General features: G+C 58.4%; 7 protein-coding genes across 7 annotated transcripts; 4 read left to right on the forward strand and 3 right to left on the reverse strand.

Moving 5' to 3' along the window:
• Positions 1-2,049: 2,049 nt before the first annotated feature.
• DICSQDRAFT_177995 (uncharacterized protein) lies at positions 2,050-6,309 on the reverse strand (the record flags this gene model as incomplete). Its single annotated transcript, XM_007361987.1, has 3 exons — positions 2,050-5,407; positions 5,485-5,557; positions 5,621-6,309. The coding sequence occupies 3 exons, from the start codon at positions 6,307-6,309 to the stop codon at positions 3,470-3,472; spliced, it is 2,700 nt and encodes an 899-aa protein (XP_007362049.1). The 3' UTR covers positions 2,050-3,469.
• Positions 6,310-7,167: 858 nt separating this feature from the next.
• Positions 7,168-8,043, forward strand: DICSQDRAFT_177996 (uncharacterized protein). Its single transcript, XM_007361988.1, has 3 exons — positions 7,168-7,267; positions 7,326-7,482; positions 7,584-8,043. The coding sequence occupies exons 1-3, from the start codon at positions 7,242-7,244 to the stop codon at positions 7,770-7,772; spliced, it is 372 nt and encodes a 123-aa protein (XP_007362050.1). The 5' UTR covers positions 7,168-7,241; the 3' UTR covers positions 7,773-8,043.
• A 393-nt stretch (positions 8,044-8,436) lies between these two features.
• Positions 8,437-9,028, forward strand: DICSQDRAFT_133030 (uncharacterized protein). Its single transcript, XM_007361989.1, has one exon. The coding sequence runs from the start codon at positions 8,590-8,592 to the stop codon at positions 8,776-8,778; it is 189 nt and encodes a 62-aa protein (XP_007362051.1). The 5' UTR covers positions 8,437-8,589; the 3' UTR covers positions 8,779-9,028.
• Positions 9,029-9,079: 51 nt separating this feature from the next.
• Positions 9,080-10,625, reverse strand: DICSQDRAFT_79558 (N-terminal nucleophile aminohydrolase). Its single transcript, XM_007361990.1, has 8 exons — positions 10,520-10,625; positions 10,452-10,467; positions 10,370-10,396; positions 10,300-10,314; positions 10,075-10,246; positions 9,846-10,012; positions 9,503-9,754; positions 9,080-9,394 (listed from the first exon to the last, which is right to left on the reverse strand). Exons 1-8 carry the CDS (start codon positions 10,520-10,522, stop codon positions 9,261-9,263), a joined length of 786 nt encoding a protein of 261 aa, XP_007362052.1. The 5' UTR covers positions 10,523-10,625; the 3' UTR covers positions 9,080-9,260.
• Positions 10,626-10,873: 248 nt separating this feature from the next.
• Positions 10,874-11,627, forward strand: DICSQDRAFT_50825 (Ctr copper transporter; the record flags this gene model as incomplete). Its single annotated transcript, XM_007361991.1, has 3 exons — positions 10,874-11,205; positions 11,349-11,448; positions 11,505-11,627. 3 exons carry the CDS (start codon positions 10,874-10,876, stop codon positions 11,625-11,627), a joined length of 555 nt encoding a protein of 184 aa, XP_007362053.1.
• Positions 11,628-11,892: 265 nt separating this feature from the next.
• DICSQDRAFT_50639 (Sm-like ribonucleo protein) lies at positions 11,893-12,514 on the reverse strand (the record flags this gene model as incomplete). Its single annotated transcript, XM_007361992.1, has 4 exons — positions 11,893-11,939; positions 12,050-12,135; positions 12,197-12,338; positions 12,403-12,514. 4 exons carry the CDS (start codon positions 12,512-12,514, stop codon positions 11,893-11,895), a joined length of 387 nt encoding a protein of 128 aa, XP_007362054.1.
• A 351-nt stretch (positions 12,515-12,865) lies between these two features.
• On the forward strand, positions 12,866-16,758 carry DICSQDRAFT_133038 (uncharacterized protein). Its single transcript, XM_007361993.1, has 12 exons — positions 12,866-14,043; positions 14,096-14,260; positions 14,334-14,376; positions 14,432-14,521; positions 14,586-14,669; positions 14,721-14,853; positions 14,908-15,001; positions 15,062-15,112; positions 15,167-15,688; positions 15,740-15,952; positions 16,010-16,451; positions 16,515-16,758. The coding sequence occupies exons 1-12, from the start codon at positions 13,123-13,125 to the stop codon at positions 16,580-16,582; spliced, it is 2,826 nt and encodes a 941-aa protein (XP_007362055.1). The 5' UTR covers positions 12,866-13,122; the 3' UTR covers positions 16,583-16,758.
• The last annotated feature ends 390 nt before the right edge of the window (positions 16,759-17,148 follow it).

Consider the following 17,148-nt stretch of genomic DNA (forward strand, 5'->3'; position numbering starts at 1 on the left):
CATCTACCGTGATAGAACACACTTGAGGAATATGAAAGTACTCCGTTCAGAAGTGAGAGGACGGGAGGGCGAGGAGTGGGTCTTGACCCCAGTGTTCGGACATTTCTCCGCGGAGTGGTCACGAAAAGTCACATATGCCGAGAACTGCCGGTTAAGACTCCGACCCGAGTGTGCAGATTCGCGCGCACAGGCGCTCGAGCGGAGATTGACAATGAAGGACCGTCTTGTGGCGCAAGGTCACGCTCGATGGCCGGTATTCTACTGCACATCTTCTGTACCTCAAATACCTTCGGAAAAATATGCATCATATACAGGATTCCTAGGAAACGGTGCCAAAGTTTTTCGGGGATGAGCGCTCGACAAGGAAGCTGGACCGAGTACCAACATTGCACATGGCTCATCTACTGAACCTCTTCCTGCTAACAGATCGCAACAACACCTCGCTCAATCCACGCCATTCTTTTTTATCTGACTTGAGTCTCTACGCGTTGCATCATTGTGCAAATTTATAGCTCTATCGGACAGCAGGTGCGGGAGCCACGGCGGTTTGTCCGAACACTGGGGTCGCGATTGTAGCTTATGTTATTGTCATCAAAGGATAAGTTTGTTGGATCCGCATGGCATCCGCCATGGTCTCCGTCCAGTCGCGGTCCGGTGAGACTGCTGGCACGCGATTGCCCGCCTCCATGTTCCGGCTTGGACTGTTGTGGTTTGGGAACATGCTCCATAGTGTCTTACTTCGAAAAAAGATGAACGATAGTCCATCTACGTCAACCTCGATTTGCGACATGGCAGCATGGTATGCACGAAGCCACGACTTGTCGGCCCATAACATGCATGACTACATTCAGGGCCTTTATTGGGACGGAAATTCTCACTGTATGCTCTCGAATTCACTACTGCACTGTCAAGCTCATATTTTGTTCCTAGTAGCGTCCAGCCAATCTAGGGCTTGCAATCGGGAGTCCTCTTCGCCGTCGTCTTGAGGCCGGCCCAGTGAGACGTACCCGAGATCCGGACGGCGCTAGGCATACTATCAAATACGTGCTATCCTGTCGTCGAGTCGATGTGCGATGGTTCGTCACAGGCTTCTCAGCATTCATACTCCAAGGGGGACATGCGCACTGATCTCGAAGTTGACGTCGTTGTCGTGACCCGGGGCTTAATCAGCTCTGGGCTCTTGACGCATAGCGCAACACAAGGAATTGACGTTCGGTAGCAATAGAGTCAATCATCGACTACACGTACAGTATGTCAGGCAACCAAAGAGCAGCAGATCCTGAGTTTCGTTTCGGTAAGTAGCTGACCGACGTCCGGGGAAAGCTGTCCACTGAACATCGATCCCAGGGCCAGTCGCCAGGTACCCAGCACTTGATAAGTGTGTAGACTTAGCCCCCATCAAGGCACCGAGGCAACAACCGGTCGCCGAACGCGTGGCTCGATATCACGTTCATCCAAACCAACCCCACAAGCATCCCAAAAACGACCACGCGGAGTTCCACGCCCAGACGATCGGTGCCCGTCGAGTCCTGCGGTCTCAAAATGTATCGACGTCCGGAGGGGACGCCACAGCCGTCGGCCTGGGGCATAAACGTTGTTAGAGCCCACAAGCCCACATGCGCGCACGCCACCGCAAATGTACGGCCCTTCCTCCCCTCCGATGGGAGGGAGGGGGAGAGCAGCGCGCCACGTCCAGTGTCCACACCCACCTGTCGCCGCTGAGCTCCGAGTCGAGAGTCGAGGCCAGCGCTCCTCATCGCATCCGCCCTCTTGGTCGACTCCCGCGCCCTGTCATGTGTCTGTCGCGCTGGGAACCCATTTCCCTCGGTGGCCGTCCGCACGTCGCGTCCGGGCTCGGCTAGCAGTCCGCGCCGCGCCAGCCGACGCTTCTGCATCCTGGTTGCCCTTCTATCGAACACACAGAGACAAAGCTTGACGTACGCAGCCGCTTGTTGTTTTCTGACGGCCCCCGCAGTTGTCGGTTGTCTGTCGTCGGGCGTGGGAGGGTACGTATAAGGACGGCTGCTATGTTATTGCTATTCGCGGGAGGTTTATAGAGGGCCTTACATGTATGTATGTATAGGGCGAAGAGAGAAGGACGACGATTAGATGCGAGCGTGTAGTAGTACATGTATTGGGGGTTTGGTGCAATGAGGAGATCTTTGTACAATATATAACAGACTGCGGCACGCTACTCGGGCGGGGCCGGACGTAAGGTAATAGATTGCGTACGGATATGCGATTGCGATGGTGACCGAATTCGGAAGTGGGAAGCGGGGGCGCACGGAAACAGTAAGTAACACAATGAAGTGGAGCGACCAATGGGACGACCGGGGAGAAGAAGAAGTCCAACAATCCGAACAGACAGACGGACAGACAGAAGCACGTCGACAGTGGCTGCTGCGGCCCTGCCCGCACGGATATGACGCGTGTGCCGTGCTGAAAGGAGAGCAGAACGACATATGAAAACTGCCAAACGCCAAACTAAAGATGACTTTACGAGATACCGAAGGAAGCGGCCCGGGTCCCCCACGGGCATCTCCCCGTTCCGAAGACCGGCAACGATGGACGTGAAAAGGAAAGCGAGGGAGAACTTCGCGTTGCCGTATCTAACATTCGCGCACAGGCGGGGTCGAGAGACAAGCGTACCCAGCCCAAAGTGAACACAGCCGACGAAGCACGCCCGCGGGTGGGAGAAGCGGCGACATGACCCGGGGCCGTGGGGACACGGGGAGAAGGAGGGGGTTCCTGGACGACGGCGATGGTGATGGGATCGGAGGGGATTGGGGGGCCGGGGCGAGCAACGGGATATATTGTATTGTGGCGGAGGGTATGCGTATTACGGACCGGCGCGAGTACGATATGCGAGCAGTCTTGTTTTGCTGGCCAGCGCAGTCCACGCCCAACGACCGCGTAGGAGGAGCAGAGGAGTTGGAGACCCGAGACCGGGGCGGAGAGCGGGCATGCACGGGTTGATGGGGAGGGGGAGGGCGAGAGGGGGCAGAGAATTGTGCGGCAGCGGTGGGGCAGTAATAGAGAGAGAAACGTGTTGTAGCGTATGATACAGAGAAGTGAGCCAAGATCGTCAAGATCCCGCACGTATTGGATGCAAGCAACAGATGGAGGGAGACCGACACGTGAAGTGGAACAGGAAGAAGCATATGCGTGGGGGCCAAGAACATTGCAGCTGTAAAAGACAGATGTGTGTGCAGACGGGGGACACTAACAGCCACAGTGAGAAAAGAAAGACAGCGAATGATGGAATGAGCGAACGAAACAGAGGAAGGAATGGATGATGCAACAAAACGAGCGTATAAGATTGGACAACAGTGTACCGGAACTGTGGACATGAAACTAGGGAAAGTCTAATGAGCGTGACGAGAAACAAAGAGAGTGAAAATGACATGCGGGGTCCTATGGCTGACTCCCACTCCGCGGACTTTGACAACGCGGGTTACATGCGCGGGTGCTATGACCCGCGCGGCCCCTCCCCGCGCTCTTCTACAGGCGTCCGCGGTAACGGCGTACTCGGCACCGGCGCCATCTGCGGTATCGACAGCTGCTGCATCTGCGTTGCTTGTTGCGGCTGCTGCTGACGAGGCAAAGGCGGGACAGGCGGGACCGAGAAGTCGATCGCGTCATACGCCGGCGGGGGCATCTCGTACACGCTGTCCGCGTACGACATCCTTGCCTGTTGTTGTTGTTGTTGTTGCTGCTGCTGCTGCTGTTGTTGTTGCTGTTGCCGTATCCGTCGTTCCCGTTCCCGCTCCGAGTGCAGAAGCAGCCCCGGGTCCTCAGCGGGCAGCGAGCTCGCATCGCCATTCACCACCGTGAGCACGCGCCTGCCAGAACCGCCAGGGGGCGAGCGCATCCCCGAGCCCCCTGCGCCGTGCGGTATAGGCAAGGGCGAGAGCGCTGGAACCGGCGGCGGCATGTTCACGAAGGAGTGCGTGTCGTAGTCCGGCGCAGGCTGACTCGGGGCGCGCACGTGTCCGTGTCCCATCGGCGCAGTCGACGTCGACGGCCCCACACTCAGCCCGCGCATCTGCGCCGCGAGCTCCTCGCGCTCGTCAACGTCTCGCCCGCGCAGCGACGTGTACGCCTGCGCGTACGGGTGCGTGCTCGCGGGCGTGCCCTCGTCTGCCGCCGCCTGCGCGTACCCCCCAAACTCCCCTGCGGAATGTCTCCGCCTGTTCCCGTCCTGCAGGTCGGGCGCCGTGCGTGGCCGCGGACTTGCGTACCCGCGCTGCTCCTGTGCCAATTTTGGCGGGAGAGGGATCGAGCCTGAGGGTGGAGGGGGTGGTGGCGGTATCGCTGCTGTACGCAGGGTTCCGCGCATAGAGACGCGCGCGGCCGTACGCGATGGCGTGTTGACACTCGCGCCCGCCGATGTCGTCGGAGTTCCAGGAGGTGGTGACGGCAGAGAAGAAGTGGGGGCAGGCGTGGCAGTAGACGCAGAAGCCGAGGAGGACGAGGAGCTCGAGTGATACAGCCAGGGTTGCGCGAACGAGTTCGGAGGGGCAGGAGCCGGAGGTGTTGGCAGCTGGCGCCGTCCGAGTCGTGAGCCCGAGGAAGACGAAGAAGCCGTCGATGGCCCTGCAGAAGTAGGGTACGGGGAAGTAGGGGCGGAGGCGGAGACAGGCGCGGACTGAGATAGCAGAGAAGACGCTCCAGGAACACTAATGGGCATAGTGAGGGGATTCGGTAATCGTGTTGCCTGTGCCGTTGACGTAGACGAAGTAGGGGAATGCGAGGAGGACGTTTGCGGATTCGATTTGGGACGTTGTCGAGGACGGGGCTCATTGACGTTAAACACGAAAGGAGACGAGCTCGACGAAGCGGGCATTGGCGGCACAGGAGGCACATCCTCCCCAGGCTGAGAGAACAACATAGACGAGTGTGCAGACGTCGCAGGCGTGGCAGGCGTAGCGGGGGTCGTTGGCGTAAACGGATCACCGATGTATGACGCACCTGATCCCGAACCGTTCGATCCCGACATAGACGTCACCCTACTCTGTGCATCCCAACCACCTCCTGGAGACGGGAATGTGGCAGAGTGTGGCGGGGTCGAAGGGACTGTGAGGCTGAGGTCTACGGTGGGGTGGTCTGGTTCTGGAGGCGCCGGTGTGTGGTGTATGAGAGCAAGCCAGCGCTGAATGGTGTAGGAATTACTGCCGGGGATACGTGCTTCCCTTGGGCGGTCAAGCCATTCTTGGACGTCTGTGACGAGCAGGAGGGCGGTGGTAACAAGGTAGTCGAGCAGGATTGTTGGGACGCCCTTGTAATTGTCTTGGGAGCGCGCTGTCTCCTTGTCGATAAGCGAGTCGTAGATTTTGATTCGTGGGGGAGCACTGAGCGTGGCAGCATCGAGGACGGCGACGGGGCCTTTTACGGCGTTCGTTACACACTGGATGTATAGAGCAACGGCAGAGGGGGAAAACGTGAGCAGGAGACGCTAATGACGCGAACAGGAGGCGCACGTACGCAGAAGCAATTACCAGGAATGAGCTTCCACTTGAGACTGTTTGGATAATGCGGGAGGTTGAACTTGCGTATGCTGTTCGAGTGAGATATGACAGTTAGTGGAGAAGCGGGTGTGGGAGGAGGTGGATATGCGTACGCAGTGTTTCCGAGGGGCCCGCTCTTGAGCACGTCCTCGGCTTCCCTCCAGCTGCCATTGCCAAACTGGATGGATCTGCCTGATTTGCCCTTGACACGGACGGGGTGTGCGGGCCACTGGACGGTGGCCGCCTTGACGGCGTCGTCGCGAGGATGGTCGAGACGGAAGATGTGGGTGTTCTCTGCGGTGGTCTCGAGGATGTAGATGGGGTCCTTGGACTTGTCGTCCCTGATGACGGTGTCGAGGAAGGAGGAGCCGGAGAGCTTGAGGACGACGATGGGGCGGGGCTTTGTGTGGGTGTCCTTGGATGAGCGGGAGGAGGAGGAGCGCATGTCACGGGAGGAGCGGTCGCGGGCTCTGTCGCGGACACGGTCGCGGTCGGGGTCAGGAGCAAGCCCGGCGAGGCGGAGGGCGGGGAGGAGAGAGGAAGACAGCCTGGCGCTTCGGGCAGAGAGGGATCGTGACAAATGGGCGGAGGGATGGGCAGGTGAACGCGGATCCTGGGTCTCTGTCGGGGACTTGGCCGCCTCTGGCTCTGGCTCTGGCTCTGGCTCTGGCGCAGGCTCAGGCTCTGTCTCTAACTGATGATGGTGGCCGGCGGCGTCTGACAGTGGGCGGGGAGATGCGAGGGGAGAGCCAAGCAGGAACGGGGTTATCGCGCGTGGGCCTGGACGGCAGTGGGAGCTCATAGAGTCCGCGATGCACACACAGTGCCACACACACGCAGAAAGAACTCAGACTCGGACTGGACGGGCTCAGAGACAGCGCGGTGCTGGGAGAGGCTGAGATGTCGATCCGTATGCATCCATTTGCATTCTACGAGCGCGCCCTGCCCCGGGCCCCAGCCTCACGCCGCAACGCACATGGCCATCACTGCATCTTTACATCATACTATTCGCCACATACTCGCCGTTTTCTATCCAGAACCTACGCCCAATACAATCTGCCCTAATCAGGCCTCTCTCCTGGCCCTGCCAGGCGTCCTCTCGCTCCCCTTCATCTTCGTCCGTTCGTCTTCCTCCCGACGACCACAGTACTTGTGAAACAGCCTGCATTGCGCACGCGAGCACACCCCTCGGCGATACCGTCAAGGCACCGAGGGACGACGTCATCTGTAAACACGGCGCAGTGACTGTGTCCGCACCCAGGCAAAGTTCATATCACGAGCCGATCTAGCAACCATTCCAGCTCCAGCAACACTCGCCCGACACGCCCTCAACTCGGTGCGAGTCCATCCACGGCTAATGTGAAACGCAGGGACGCTCTCCGACCGCCGGCGCGGCTCCCAGCCTCCCACCAGCCCGACATGAACGCACTGCGCACGCTCAGCTGAATGTGCGGTTAAAGCCCCAACGACTCAGAGCGGACAAATCGGGTCTGATCGCTCCCACAATGCCTCCGCCGGTCTCGGAGCCGGCCTCTTCCCGGGCGCCCGGCGATTCGCCGGACACGGGACGTGACAAGAATGGGGCCCAAACATCGGCAAACAGTTGAGGGTCAGCGGACGCGTCGCGACGCGTCCGAATCTTACACGCCTTGAGCATATTCCACCACCTGCAGCGCATACATCGTCTGCCGCTGCGCGCCACCGCACCCCTGCACGCATTCTCTCTGACCCGCCATGTCTACCGACGCGACTAGCTTCTCGTACGTACTTGCCCTGTGTGGCCTTCAGCGTGATGTCTCAGCCGTGGTGAACATACAGGGCCTCCTCTGCCAACGGCGACCACCCCGCGCCCACCTCGCCACCCGCCAGCAAGGGCAAGGGCAAGGCCGTCCAGGAAGACGTGATCGATGATGACGATGAGGACGACGAAGACGAAGAAGAAGAAGAGGAAGACGAGGACGAGGAAATGGCCGAGGTCAGTCCTGCAGGGTCCTAACGCGTCTCTGCTACCGGCTGTCATCGGTCCCGAGCTGAGCATTCATTCAAATTTGCATTCTACGCGTCCGACGCGTATAGGAGGAGGACTTCGAGGAAATTGACCCGTCCGTGATCATCAACACTGGGGGCCGCCGCACGCGCGGGGTCCGCGTCGACTACACCTCCCCCGAGGCGCTCGCGAAGGCCGGCCTCAAGCCCGAGGACGCCGTAGAGGAGGACGAGCACGAGGAGGCCTTTGTTGCCAAGGACGACGAGATGCACGACTGAGCGGCGCGTCCTCCTGCCGTTGTGGCAAAGCGAACAAAATCCCTTTGTCCGTCCGTTTCGGCGCCTCTCATCGACCGATTAAACGCCCCCACTCGCCGTCAAGGCTCCGCGGCCCTCAAGCAAGTGTTACACGCAAGAAGCATACGCTGGTGATATCAGTTGTAACGGCTTTCGATGTTGTTTGTCTGCGGTGGTGATGTCACCGCGCGTTGCTGTGCGCTGTACTGTCAATATATCATGTCGATTGCCATTCTTTTGAGTTCTGGCTTCCCTTCACACAGCTGTTCGTCCCTGGCTCACAGTATGTTGATCCACATCCGTCACCATACACGGAACCTCTCTCCGGAGGATTTTGACCAATACTTGCGGCAGCTTCGTTTGTTCTTGAGGACTGTCGCAGCAAAGTCCCGGCGATTTCGCCCCGGTGCGTAGGCCCCGCCGTGCGTGCCGCTGTCGTGCTGTCGCAGCAATTTCAAACATAGGTGCTTCTACCGCGAGACGGCATATTCGCGTACATGCTCCTTCGTTTTCGACGTTCTATTTCGCGCGCTGGGTGTCAGATTTGTTTACGATGCCGAGCGCGCGCGCGTCCGACTAGTACATAGCATAAATGGCCGTCCTGCGAAGGGACGGCCCCGGCGCGCTGCGGCACCCTTGTCACGATCGGAAGACGCATTTACACATAACCACGCATGCGTTATTCGGGTTGGGCGACGGGCGCGCCGTGCCATGTTCACGCGGGAGGCAGAGGCCCCACCGCACCTCTCGCAGACCCCTGCCATTCAGTCCCGCTCGCAAGGGGCCGCGCGCACGCACCATGCCCGAGCACTCGCCCGAGGGTACCCGGACAGTCGCGCCCGCAGACTCGGCTGTCCCGGAGCGTGACTACGCCGGGGCGCGCGCGCATGGGGGGAGAGGTCTTTGCGCCAAGGGTCCAGCGAAGACGGCCACGACTCTGTTTCAGTCGGGGTGCGCGAGCTGCGAGGAGGTCTTTGGGCGGCGATAGCATCGATCTTCTAGCGGGAAGGGGCCACGGCTAAGAAAAAAAAAGGGGGGGCGAATCGTTGCCAACCGTGGTTAGAACAAGGCAAGCATGTTTCAGGCTGAGTCTGCAGACCCGATGAGGGGGACGGGAGGACGAGACAGAGTCCCACCTTGCAGCGTATGACGAGGATGCCACCGCGCAGAGCGCTCAGCCCTGCTGTATCACAGGCAAGGGTGCCGTCGCGCCTGTTACCAGTACTTACAAACCTTGTGATCTTCGTGCGACTGCGGACAATCAGACTCACTCGTAGATGTGTCAGAGAGGGATGCGAAGGTCGTATTTTGTACATTGTACAGCAAGTCCGCCCCAAACCAGCAATCCTACAAGGGGGTTGGCCCGGTGCAGATTCGACACTCTCCCTCCTGCGCTTCCCCGCGGGTCGTAGCTGGACAAGGCGGCGAGAGGTATGTCAGATTGCACTGGGGCAACCTTAGTCGATGTTATCACGCCGCCATGTCCGCGTCCTCTTCCTTCTTCCCCAGCCCGTGCTTCTGCAGGAGCGCATCGATCTCGGCCGGCTTGTAGATCTTCGCCTTGGGATTCTTGTTCGCGTCGAGGGTGAGGGTCGCAAACTCCACTACGGAGGACATGTCAAAGATACAGGCGTGAGCGCAAGACCCGGATGAGCACGCCGACCCTCGTCCGGAGATCACGGGGAGGGTGAAATAGAGGGGAGATGACGTACGCTTCTCGCTGCCTAGCGTGGTGCTGTCCATCGTCTTGCTCATTGTCCTCAGCACGAGCTCGATCGCGTCCTCCACCGTGATGTCCTCCTTGTACTCCTGCTTGAGCAGGGAGGTCGCCGTACCGTTGTTCGCGCCGATACATGTCGCCTTCCAGCCAGAGTAGTTGCCGGAGGGGTCTGAGTGGTAGAGCTGGAACTCGTAATGTGGATCGTAGCCGGCATACAGGAGAGAGACACCGAATGGCCGGAGACCTGGATGAGGGGCAAACGAACAACGGTGAGCCCGTGCGGATAGAGGCGTGGCGGATGGCCGTGCGGGGTACATCAAGGACAAAATACGTACCTCCATATTGGGTGTATCCCTGCTTGAGGTCACATAGTCGCTGAGCCAGAAGCTCTACAGGGATGTCTTCGTTATACATGAACAGGTGTCTTTGCGAGGCTTGTCGTGCGTAGTTCACGAGAGAGTTCGCGTCTGCGGCAATCCCAGCAACACCAGCGACAACATTTCTACAGCGGTGTGAGTAAGGTCAAGAGAACAGTTGACAGAAGAGCAGGTGATGAGGACGCACGAGTTCAACAGAAAGATCTTCTCGCCACTCCCGCCATACCCGCCTTCCTTCGCGATTGACATATCGAGGAGCTTTCCGGTAACCTTCTTCTCCGCGGCCAGTACCACGCCATCCTTCGATAGGACGCCAAGGACCGTTCCAGCATGCGAGATGGCCTCCATGGCGTACTCGACTGCCATCCGGGTTATGAGGACAAGCCCTATGTGAATTACACAACAAACCTACTTTGGTATAAACGCCCTAAGCAAGACACAGGTTAGTAGCCTGTACACATTCAGAAACCCACGAGACGTACCCTCGGGCGAGAAGATGGTGGTGCGACCTGTAATGTGATGTACGCATTAGTATGGTCCCGGAAGGCGTATTCGCGTACGCACTGTCGTAACGTCTGGCCTACAAGCTTCGCATTAGTATCTTTACCAATTGAGTGCAAAATGAAGCTTACCATGATGAAGGTTAGGTAGTGGAGGAGGAGGAAGATAGAGAATAGAGGTCGATCTGAAGCTGACGGCAGTTGACGCGTCCCGACACCAGAGCGTACGCGTCGTCGGACTCTGCCGAGCGTAGTACCATGGGCGCTTCCTGGTCCCTAGCCTCGACACCGTGACCGAGGCTCGCACGCCAGTCCAGTCTTCTCTCGTTGCGTAGCGGTAGCCAGCGCCCTCGCCTGCTACTTATCTCCCCCTCTTTCCCTGAGCCTTCTCCTTCTCCACCTGACCCCAAGACAAGCACCAACATGAACCACGGAGACCACGGCGGACACGGCGGCGGCCACGAAGGGCACGACATGCCGATGCCAATGCCATCCGGGCCGACGTGCTCGATGAACATGCTCTGGAACACGCAGATCGAGGACACATGCGTCGTCTTCCGCTCGTGGCACATCTCCACCAAGGCCGGCTTCGTGTTCTCGTGCGCCGCCGTCGTCGCCCTCGGGGTGCTCTACGAGTACCTCCGCGTCGCGCAGCGCGGGCTCGACCGGCGCATCGCCGCGACGCTCAGCGCGCAGGGCAAGGGCAAGGCCGCCGCCGCCCGTGCACACGGTCCGGTGAGTGGTCGGGACTCGCCTGAGATCGATTCCGAGGAGGCGGGCTTGTTGACTGGAGTTCTGGTTGCGAAGGGGCACACCGGGTGAGTGCGAGGGCTTGGTCAGGACGCGGCGCTGTCGTTTCTAGGGCGCGATGCCTGGCTGCTGCACGCATCCTGGGACAGCGCTGGTGTTCGTGGTAGGATGAGCTGGGCGTGCTAACGAGCCTGCCTTGACCTTCGTTTAGGACGCCGCTTCCTTTCACCGCTCGTGTTACCCGCGCATCGCTCTACGGCGTGCAGGTCTTCTTGTCGTTCTTCCTCATGCTGATCTTCATGACTTACAATGTGAGTATCTGTCGGTCACACGTTCGACAAGGTCTGTCTGACACCCAGCTACCCAGGCATACCTCATCCTCGCTACTGTTATTGGTGCTGCTCTTGGCCACTTCATCTTTTCCACCCACATCGACATCGACGCCGTCCTGTCGGGAGGAGGGGACAGCAAGGGCATGGCGTGTCACTGAGCATGTTGTCGTGATCAGCCCGTTGACGTGTACGATTAGGACAGCTATGGTTTTATGTCGGATGGATGCTATCATTCGCGCATATTTATTTGGATCGTTTGAAGTGCTTGTGAGAATACTGTGAGACTGGCTCTGTCTGATTCCTTACGCCGCACGCGATGCAGAGATGAGATGCAAGTATCATGATCTAATAACACAAATACAACTATGCGAACAGTTTTGAGGCGATAGAAGGAGCGCACTACAGCTGAATCCAGGGCAGCATTTATCGACGGATACCTCTTGCAGCGGGGACGCCGCGACCACGACGAGCTAGAGATACACTCAGCACTGTGAATATAACTGCAAAGGGTAAAACACAGCGTACCATTCGCTAGTAGACCCGCTGGATGTCAATAGACGTAAAAAGTCCACAGGACGACAAGACGCACCTCTCATGATCGTGGCCCTTCCACGAGCCGTACCGATACCCCGTCCCCTCATGGCGTTCGGTCCTACACGCTTGAACCTAGTATCATCGCCGCACGATGAACATTTGGCACATCGCATGAGCTAAATTGAAGACGTACATCGGGGCGTTCTGCAGCATGTCCGGGACAATGAAGAATCTGACCATACTTCCCCTGATGTAGACCTGATCAAGCTGGGACACACGGCCGTCTCGCTGAGTCACGGTGATATCTTTCAGGGAGATATTCAGGTTGTCCTCGGCTACACAAAAGCATCGCAGGGGCGTCAGTATTTCCCTGACAAGAAAAGACAGGACGAAACACACCTTCCGCGAGTTTGCCGCGGTAGAGCTGGCCGGTCTTGAGCTCTACGGTGATGACATGTCCGAGGGACTCGTGGAGAAGCTTGACGGGGACGCCGAGTCCTGCTGTTGTCATTTTTGGAGTAGGGAGAGAGGAGAAACGGTCGCGCAAACGCGTTCGCGCGGACGTTTGCTGAACGCCAGGCGCAGGCGTGCGCGGCGCACCAGGCTCTGTCTTGGGTAAGCTAATCCCACGTGCCAGTGCTCAAAAGAGGAAATATGCCGGGGACTGGGTTTTGGGGTAGATCTGTGTGAGGGGCCCTCATGGACGTGTCTTGGCGCGCACGCGACCAGATGAGCGCTCGTGCTAGCACTTGGCCCGGGGCAGCCCTTCGAAGACGGCCGAAGACGACGTCGGACGACGGTCCCCACCACTCGTTCACAACGCTCACGCTCCTTCCAGCTTCTGCCTGATTGCAGGGTGTAGCGGCGTCGATCGCGCGCAGCCTCTGGGAGACTCTAGAAGCGGGGCGAAAGGTTCCGGGTGCTTTGGACTCCCCGAGGTGCGAGACGTTCCGGATTCCGGATTGCGATTGACAATAACACATTCGTCCCGGTCAGCATTCACGCTGGCGATTTGGACGGCTTCTACTGCCTCGAGGACGGTCCTATTTCAGTACAGAGACGCGCAGACCATTGAAGGGAAGCAGTCTTTCCCCTCTCACTCCACGGCGTGCCCCGCATATGCCTTTACGGAAGAGCCCGTCCAACCCCGCGCTCAACACAGTCGACGAGGAGGGACCGTCGGGACCCTTGAGCGGCCCCGCCACCATCGAGTGGCGTCGACAGCGACTACTGCAAATTGGCAGCAGTTCGGGCGCAGCGAGTGGTTCCGAGCATGTCGCTAACGAGACGTCTTCTCTCCGTCCGACCCTAGAGGCTCGCGCTGCCTCTTACGGAACGTTGCCGTCGACTGCACGCGCTAACGCGTCAAAGTCCACTTTCCGCTCCCGCCACGCCCTGCGCGCGCTCCCGAATCTCTTCATACCCAAGGGTCGGCACACGAGTCCGCCCACACCTGGCAGTCAGACTCCACGTTCGATATCGTTCCGCAATAGCACCTATTTTGCGTCCCAGCGTCCCATCTCCGCCTACGACAAGCCTGTGATCGGCCAGGAGGAAACGGAGCGGGAGGGCGCCGTGAACACGAATGGCATCCGCGTGTGGTACTCCTCGTTCACCTCCATCGACTGGTTGCACGACGCGATCAAGGACTCGGCGCGCCAGTCGGCCCTGAGGAGACGCAAGTCGAAGCGCGGGATACTTCGGAGGCAGTTTGACAGGAGCATTGGCTGGGTAGCGGTCACCATAATCGGCTTCTTAACCGCGATCATCGCGTTCCTCATCGTTCGCAGCGAGCAGTGGCTTTTCGACATCAAGGAGGGCTATTGTACGACGAGCATTTGGAAGGCGAAGCGGTTCTGCTGTCCTGTTCAGGACGATGACACGCTCTTGAAACGCGCTCTGCCGTCATTCGTGACCCTGACTGCCGCTCAGGACTGTCCTGCATGGCGGCCATGGGGAGAGTACTTCGCTCCGGTGGCGTCTAGCGCGGACTGGCTAGAAGTGGAAGCGATCGAATACACAGCGTACACCGTCATAGCAGTGCGTAGTCAATCGTCCAACCTCGGGTGCTCGATGCTCAACCGAGGTGCAGATCTCCCTCGCGGTGATCTCTTCGCTTTTGACAATCTATCTCACCGCGTCGACATCCTTCGTCACGAGGAAGGACTCCGGCGTCCTCTCGTCGACTTTCGCGGCTGGCGATGACGCCAAGAGCTCGACGAACCCCCCTGCACCCGCTCGCAAAGTTCTATTCTATGTACGTAAACCTCCGCTCGGATCACGAACTCTCCACCCCTTCGTTGAACTTTATGCTTATGGATCTTTTATAGGCTGCCGGTAGCGGTATCCCTGAGATCAAAACAATCCTATCTGGTACGTGACTTTCCAGTGATGTAGCCCACACAGTGGCTGGGAATTTCATGTCTAGGTTTCGTCATCCATGGATATCTCGGCGGACGTACGCTGTTCACTAAGGCGGTCGGACTGGCACTATCTGTCGCCTCTGGACTGTCCCTCGGTACGTTGCACTTGAGCCCCTTCCATACAGCCGCTGAATCTTACGCCGCATATGCCCTCTGCAGGTAAGGAGGGGCCCTTTGTTCACATTGCCTCTTGCGTCGGCAACATCGTAAGCAGGTTCTTTAGCAAGTATGAGACGAACGAAGGTACGCACGTTCTCCTTTTGTAGCGAATTGCCTATTAACTCTGCCTTGCAGGGAAGCGTCGCGGAATCCTCAGTGCAGCATGCGCAGCTGGGGTGGCCGTTGCGTTCGGTGCGCCCATCGGCGGCGTCTTGTTCAGTCTCGAAGAAGTGTCGTACTTCTTCCCTGCGAAGGTCATGTGGCGGAGGTGATTGTTAGAGTTCTTTCACAGAGATTTTGCGCTCACATGTCTGGCGCACAGCTTCTTCTGTGCGATGGTTGCGGCCGTGACACTCCGGTTCCTGGATCCATTTGGGAGCGGCAAGCTGGTCCTGTTCCAGGTTACGTACGACAAGGTTTGTGGCCTCTCTGTCCCTGCAGCGAAGATGCGTGCCTGGTGACTGATAGTCGATCAGGATTGGCATGCATACGAGCTCTTCCCTTTCCTTCTTCTGGGGGTCTTCGGAGTAAGCGCGCAATCCACCACCACTTGAAGCTCAGCTGAATGCGATGCGTCACAGGGTGTGTATGGCGCATATTTCTCCAAGCTCAACTACCGCTGGAGCCGCCACGTCCGCAACGGGACATGGCTCGGCAAGCACCCCGTCATCGAAGTCATCCTGGTCACTCTCGTTACGGCACTGCTGAGCTTCCTGAACCCGTACACCCGCATGGGCGGGACCGAGCTCGTCTACAACCTTTTCGCCGAGTGCCGCGACGGCAGCGCCAACACGCACTCTGGCCTTTGCGTGCTCAACCCTCCGACGCAAGCTGTGTCCGTGATCTACGCGATCTTCGTCGCATTGATCGTGAAGGGCGTCCTCACGATCGTGACGTTCGGCATCAAGGTCCCCGCGGGGATCTTCATCCCGACGCTTGGCGTTGGTGCATGTGCGGGACGCATCCTGGGCATCCTCGTGCAGTGGATGCAATTCTCGTACCCGGACAGCGCTGCGTTCGCGGTTTGCAAGGGTGACCTCAACTGTGTGATTCCCGGGCTGTATGCCATGGTCGGCGCTGCTGCGACTCTTTCCGGAGTCACGGTATGTCTTTACGAATCTTTCGTTCTAATGCGTGTGCTTACCTCTCATTAGCGCACTACCGTCTCTCTGGCGGTCATCATGTTCGAGCTCACGGACACGCTGACGTACGCTGTGCCGGTCATGCTTGCGGTTTTGGTGGCGAAGACGGTGGCAGACGCTCTGGAACCTAAAGGCATCTACGACCTCGTCATTAACCTTTCCCAGTTGCCATACCTCGACGCCAAGCACGAGTACATCTGGGGTCCCTATCAAATGAGCGATGTGGTGAGTCCCGACACATTCTGTTCGCCTCTACGTGCTGTGCTCACATCCGCGTGGCAGACCGACCGCGATGTCGAGGCGATCCGCCTCGACCAGCCGAACACGGTCAAGTCACTCAGAGACCAGCTCCAGAAGCTCGTCGACAGCGGCAACTCGGACAGCGGCCTCCCGATCCTCAAGGCGGACGACGACGGGCTGCGCATGGTCGGCTACATCGGCGCGAACGAGCTCGAGCACGCGCTGAGCATCGTCGCGGACGACCCGGACGAGGTCATCTCGTTCCACGCCGCGGGCCCGCACGGCCACTTCCCGATGGCGTCCTCCGTGTCGTCGCTCGCGGAGACGGGCTCGAACGCGCTCGGGCTGGACCCGTACGACTTCAGCTGCTACATGGACCAGGCGCCGTTGACGGTCCAGGACAACTCGCCGCTCGAGCTCGTGCAGCAGTTCTTCACGAAGCTTGGGGCGAGGTATGTTGTTGTCACCGACTCTGATGGCCATTGTACGTCTTCCTTCTCCTCATTTTTTTGGCGCGCGTGTCGATTGAGGTATCTGTTCGTCACAGACCAAGGAGTGATCGATAAGAAGACCTGGCTAGCGTTCCTCGACGAGCTGGAGCATAAATCCGGGTGAAAGACTGCGGTATAGTCACATAACCGCAGTATCTCCATCATATAGCCCCCACTCTGTTTCTTGAATATCTTTCATCTGCTCAAGTAAGGACACTGGAATAGCATCTACAACAAGCATTCGTCAATCTTCTCTCACAATGTATTCGCCACGATACCCGCTCATCGACCAATCTAACCGACTGCTTCTTTCTTTGCACATGATTCTACCGCTCATCGGTGGTGCAGCCCCAAAGGCTGCTCGACGTTTCTGGGTTGTGAACGGTTAACTAGTACATAGTCTACAGCCATTGCAGCGCTTGAGCGCGCTCCGCGAGAAATGGATGTGGTCCGCTGATTAGATAGCATGCAGTGGCGTGATTAGATTAGATGCTACAGTAAATTTGGTGAGATCTAACTCGAGGCCGACTTGGATCCTGCTCACAGAAAAGCGTCATCCAGCTCTTGTACATATACCCCACTTTGCAAGGAAGTCTAGGATTCTGCGGGCATCTGATCAGCATCAGCTGCCTTCACGATCGTGAATAAATTGTTACTGGAAGGGCGTTCACACACACACACACACCTAGA

The sequence above is a fragment of the Dichomitus squalens genome (assembly GCF_000275845.1).
Source record: "Dichomitus squalens LYAD-421 SS1 unplaced genomic scaffold DICSQscaffold_3, whole genome shotgun sequence".
NCBI classification, from domain to species: domain Eukaryota; kingdom Fungi; phylum Basidiomycota; class Agaricomycetes; order Polyporales; family Polyporaceae; genus Dichomitus; species Dichomitus squalens.

Bases quoted from the DNA above. Each gene is read 5' to 3' on its own strand.
- DICSQDRAFT_177996 (XM_007361988.1), top strand. From the start codon at position 7,242: ATGTCTACCGACGCGACTAGCTTCTC. The intron at 7,268-7,325 runs GTACGTACTTGC...GTGAACATACAG, and splicing joins ACCGACGCGACTAGCTTCTC to GGCCTCCTCTGCCAACGGCG. The intron at 7,483-7,583 runs GTCAGTCCTGCA...CGACGCGTATAG, and splicing joins AGGACGAGGAAATGGCCGAG to GAGGAGGACTTCGAGGAAAT.
- DICSQDRAFT_133030 (XM_007361989.1), top strand. From the start codon at position 8,590: ATGCCCGAGCACTCGCCCGAGGGTACCCGGACAGTCGCGCCCGCAGAC.
- DICSQDRAFT_79558 (XM_007361990.1), bottom strand. The intron at 10,013-10,074 runs GTGCGTCCTCAT...ACACCGCTGTAG, and splicing joins AAGATCTTTCTGTTGAACTC to AAATGTTGTCGCTGGTGTTG. The intron at 9,755-9,845 runs GTACGTATTTTG...CCCCTCATCCAG, and splicing joins GGGATACACCCAATATGGAG to GTCTCCGGCCATTCGGTGTC.
- DICSQDRAFT_133038 (XM_007361993.1), top strand. From the start codon at position 13,123: ATGCCTTTACGGAAGAGCCCGTCCAACCCCGCGCTCAACACAGTCGAC. The intron at 14,522-14,585 runs GTACGTTGCACT...TGCCCTCTGCAG, and splicing joins CGCCTCTGGACTGTCCCTCG to GTAAGGAGGGGCCCTTTGTT. The intron at 15,689-15,739 runs GTATGTCTTTAC...ACCTCTCATTAG, and splicing joins CGACTCTTTCCGGAGTCACG to CGCACTACCGTCTCTCTGGC.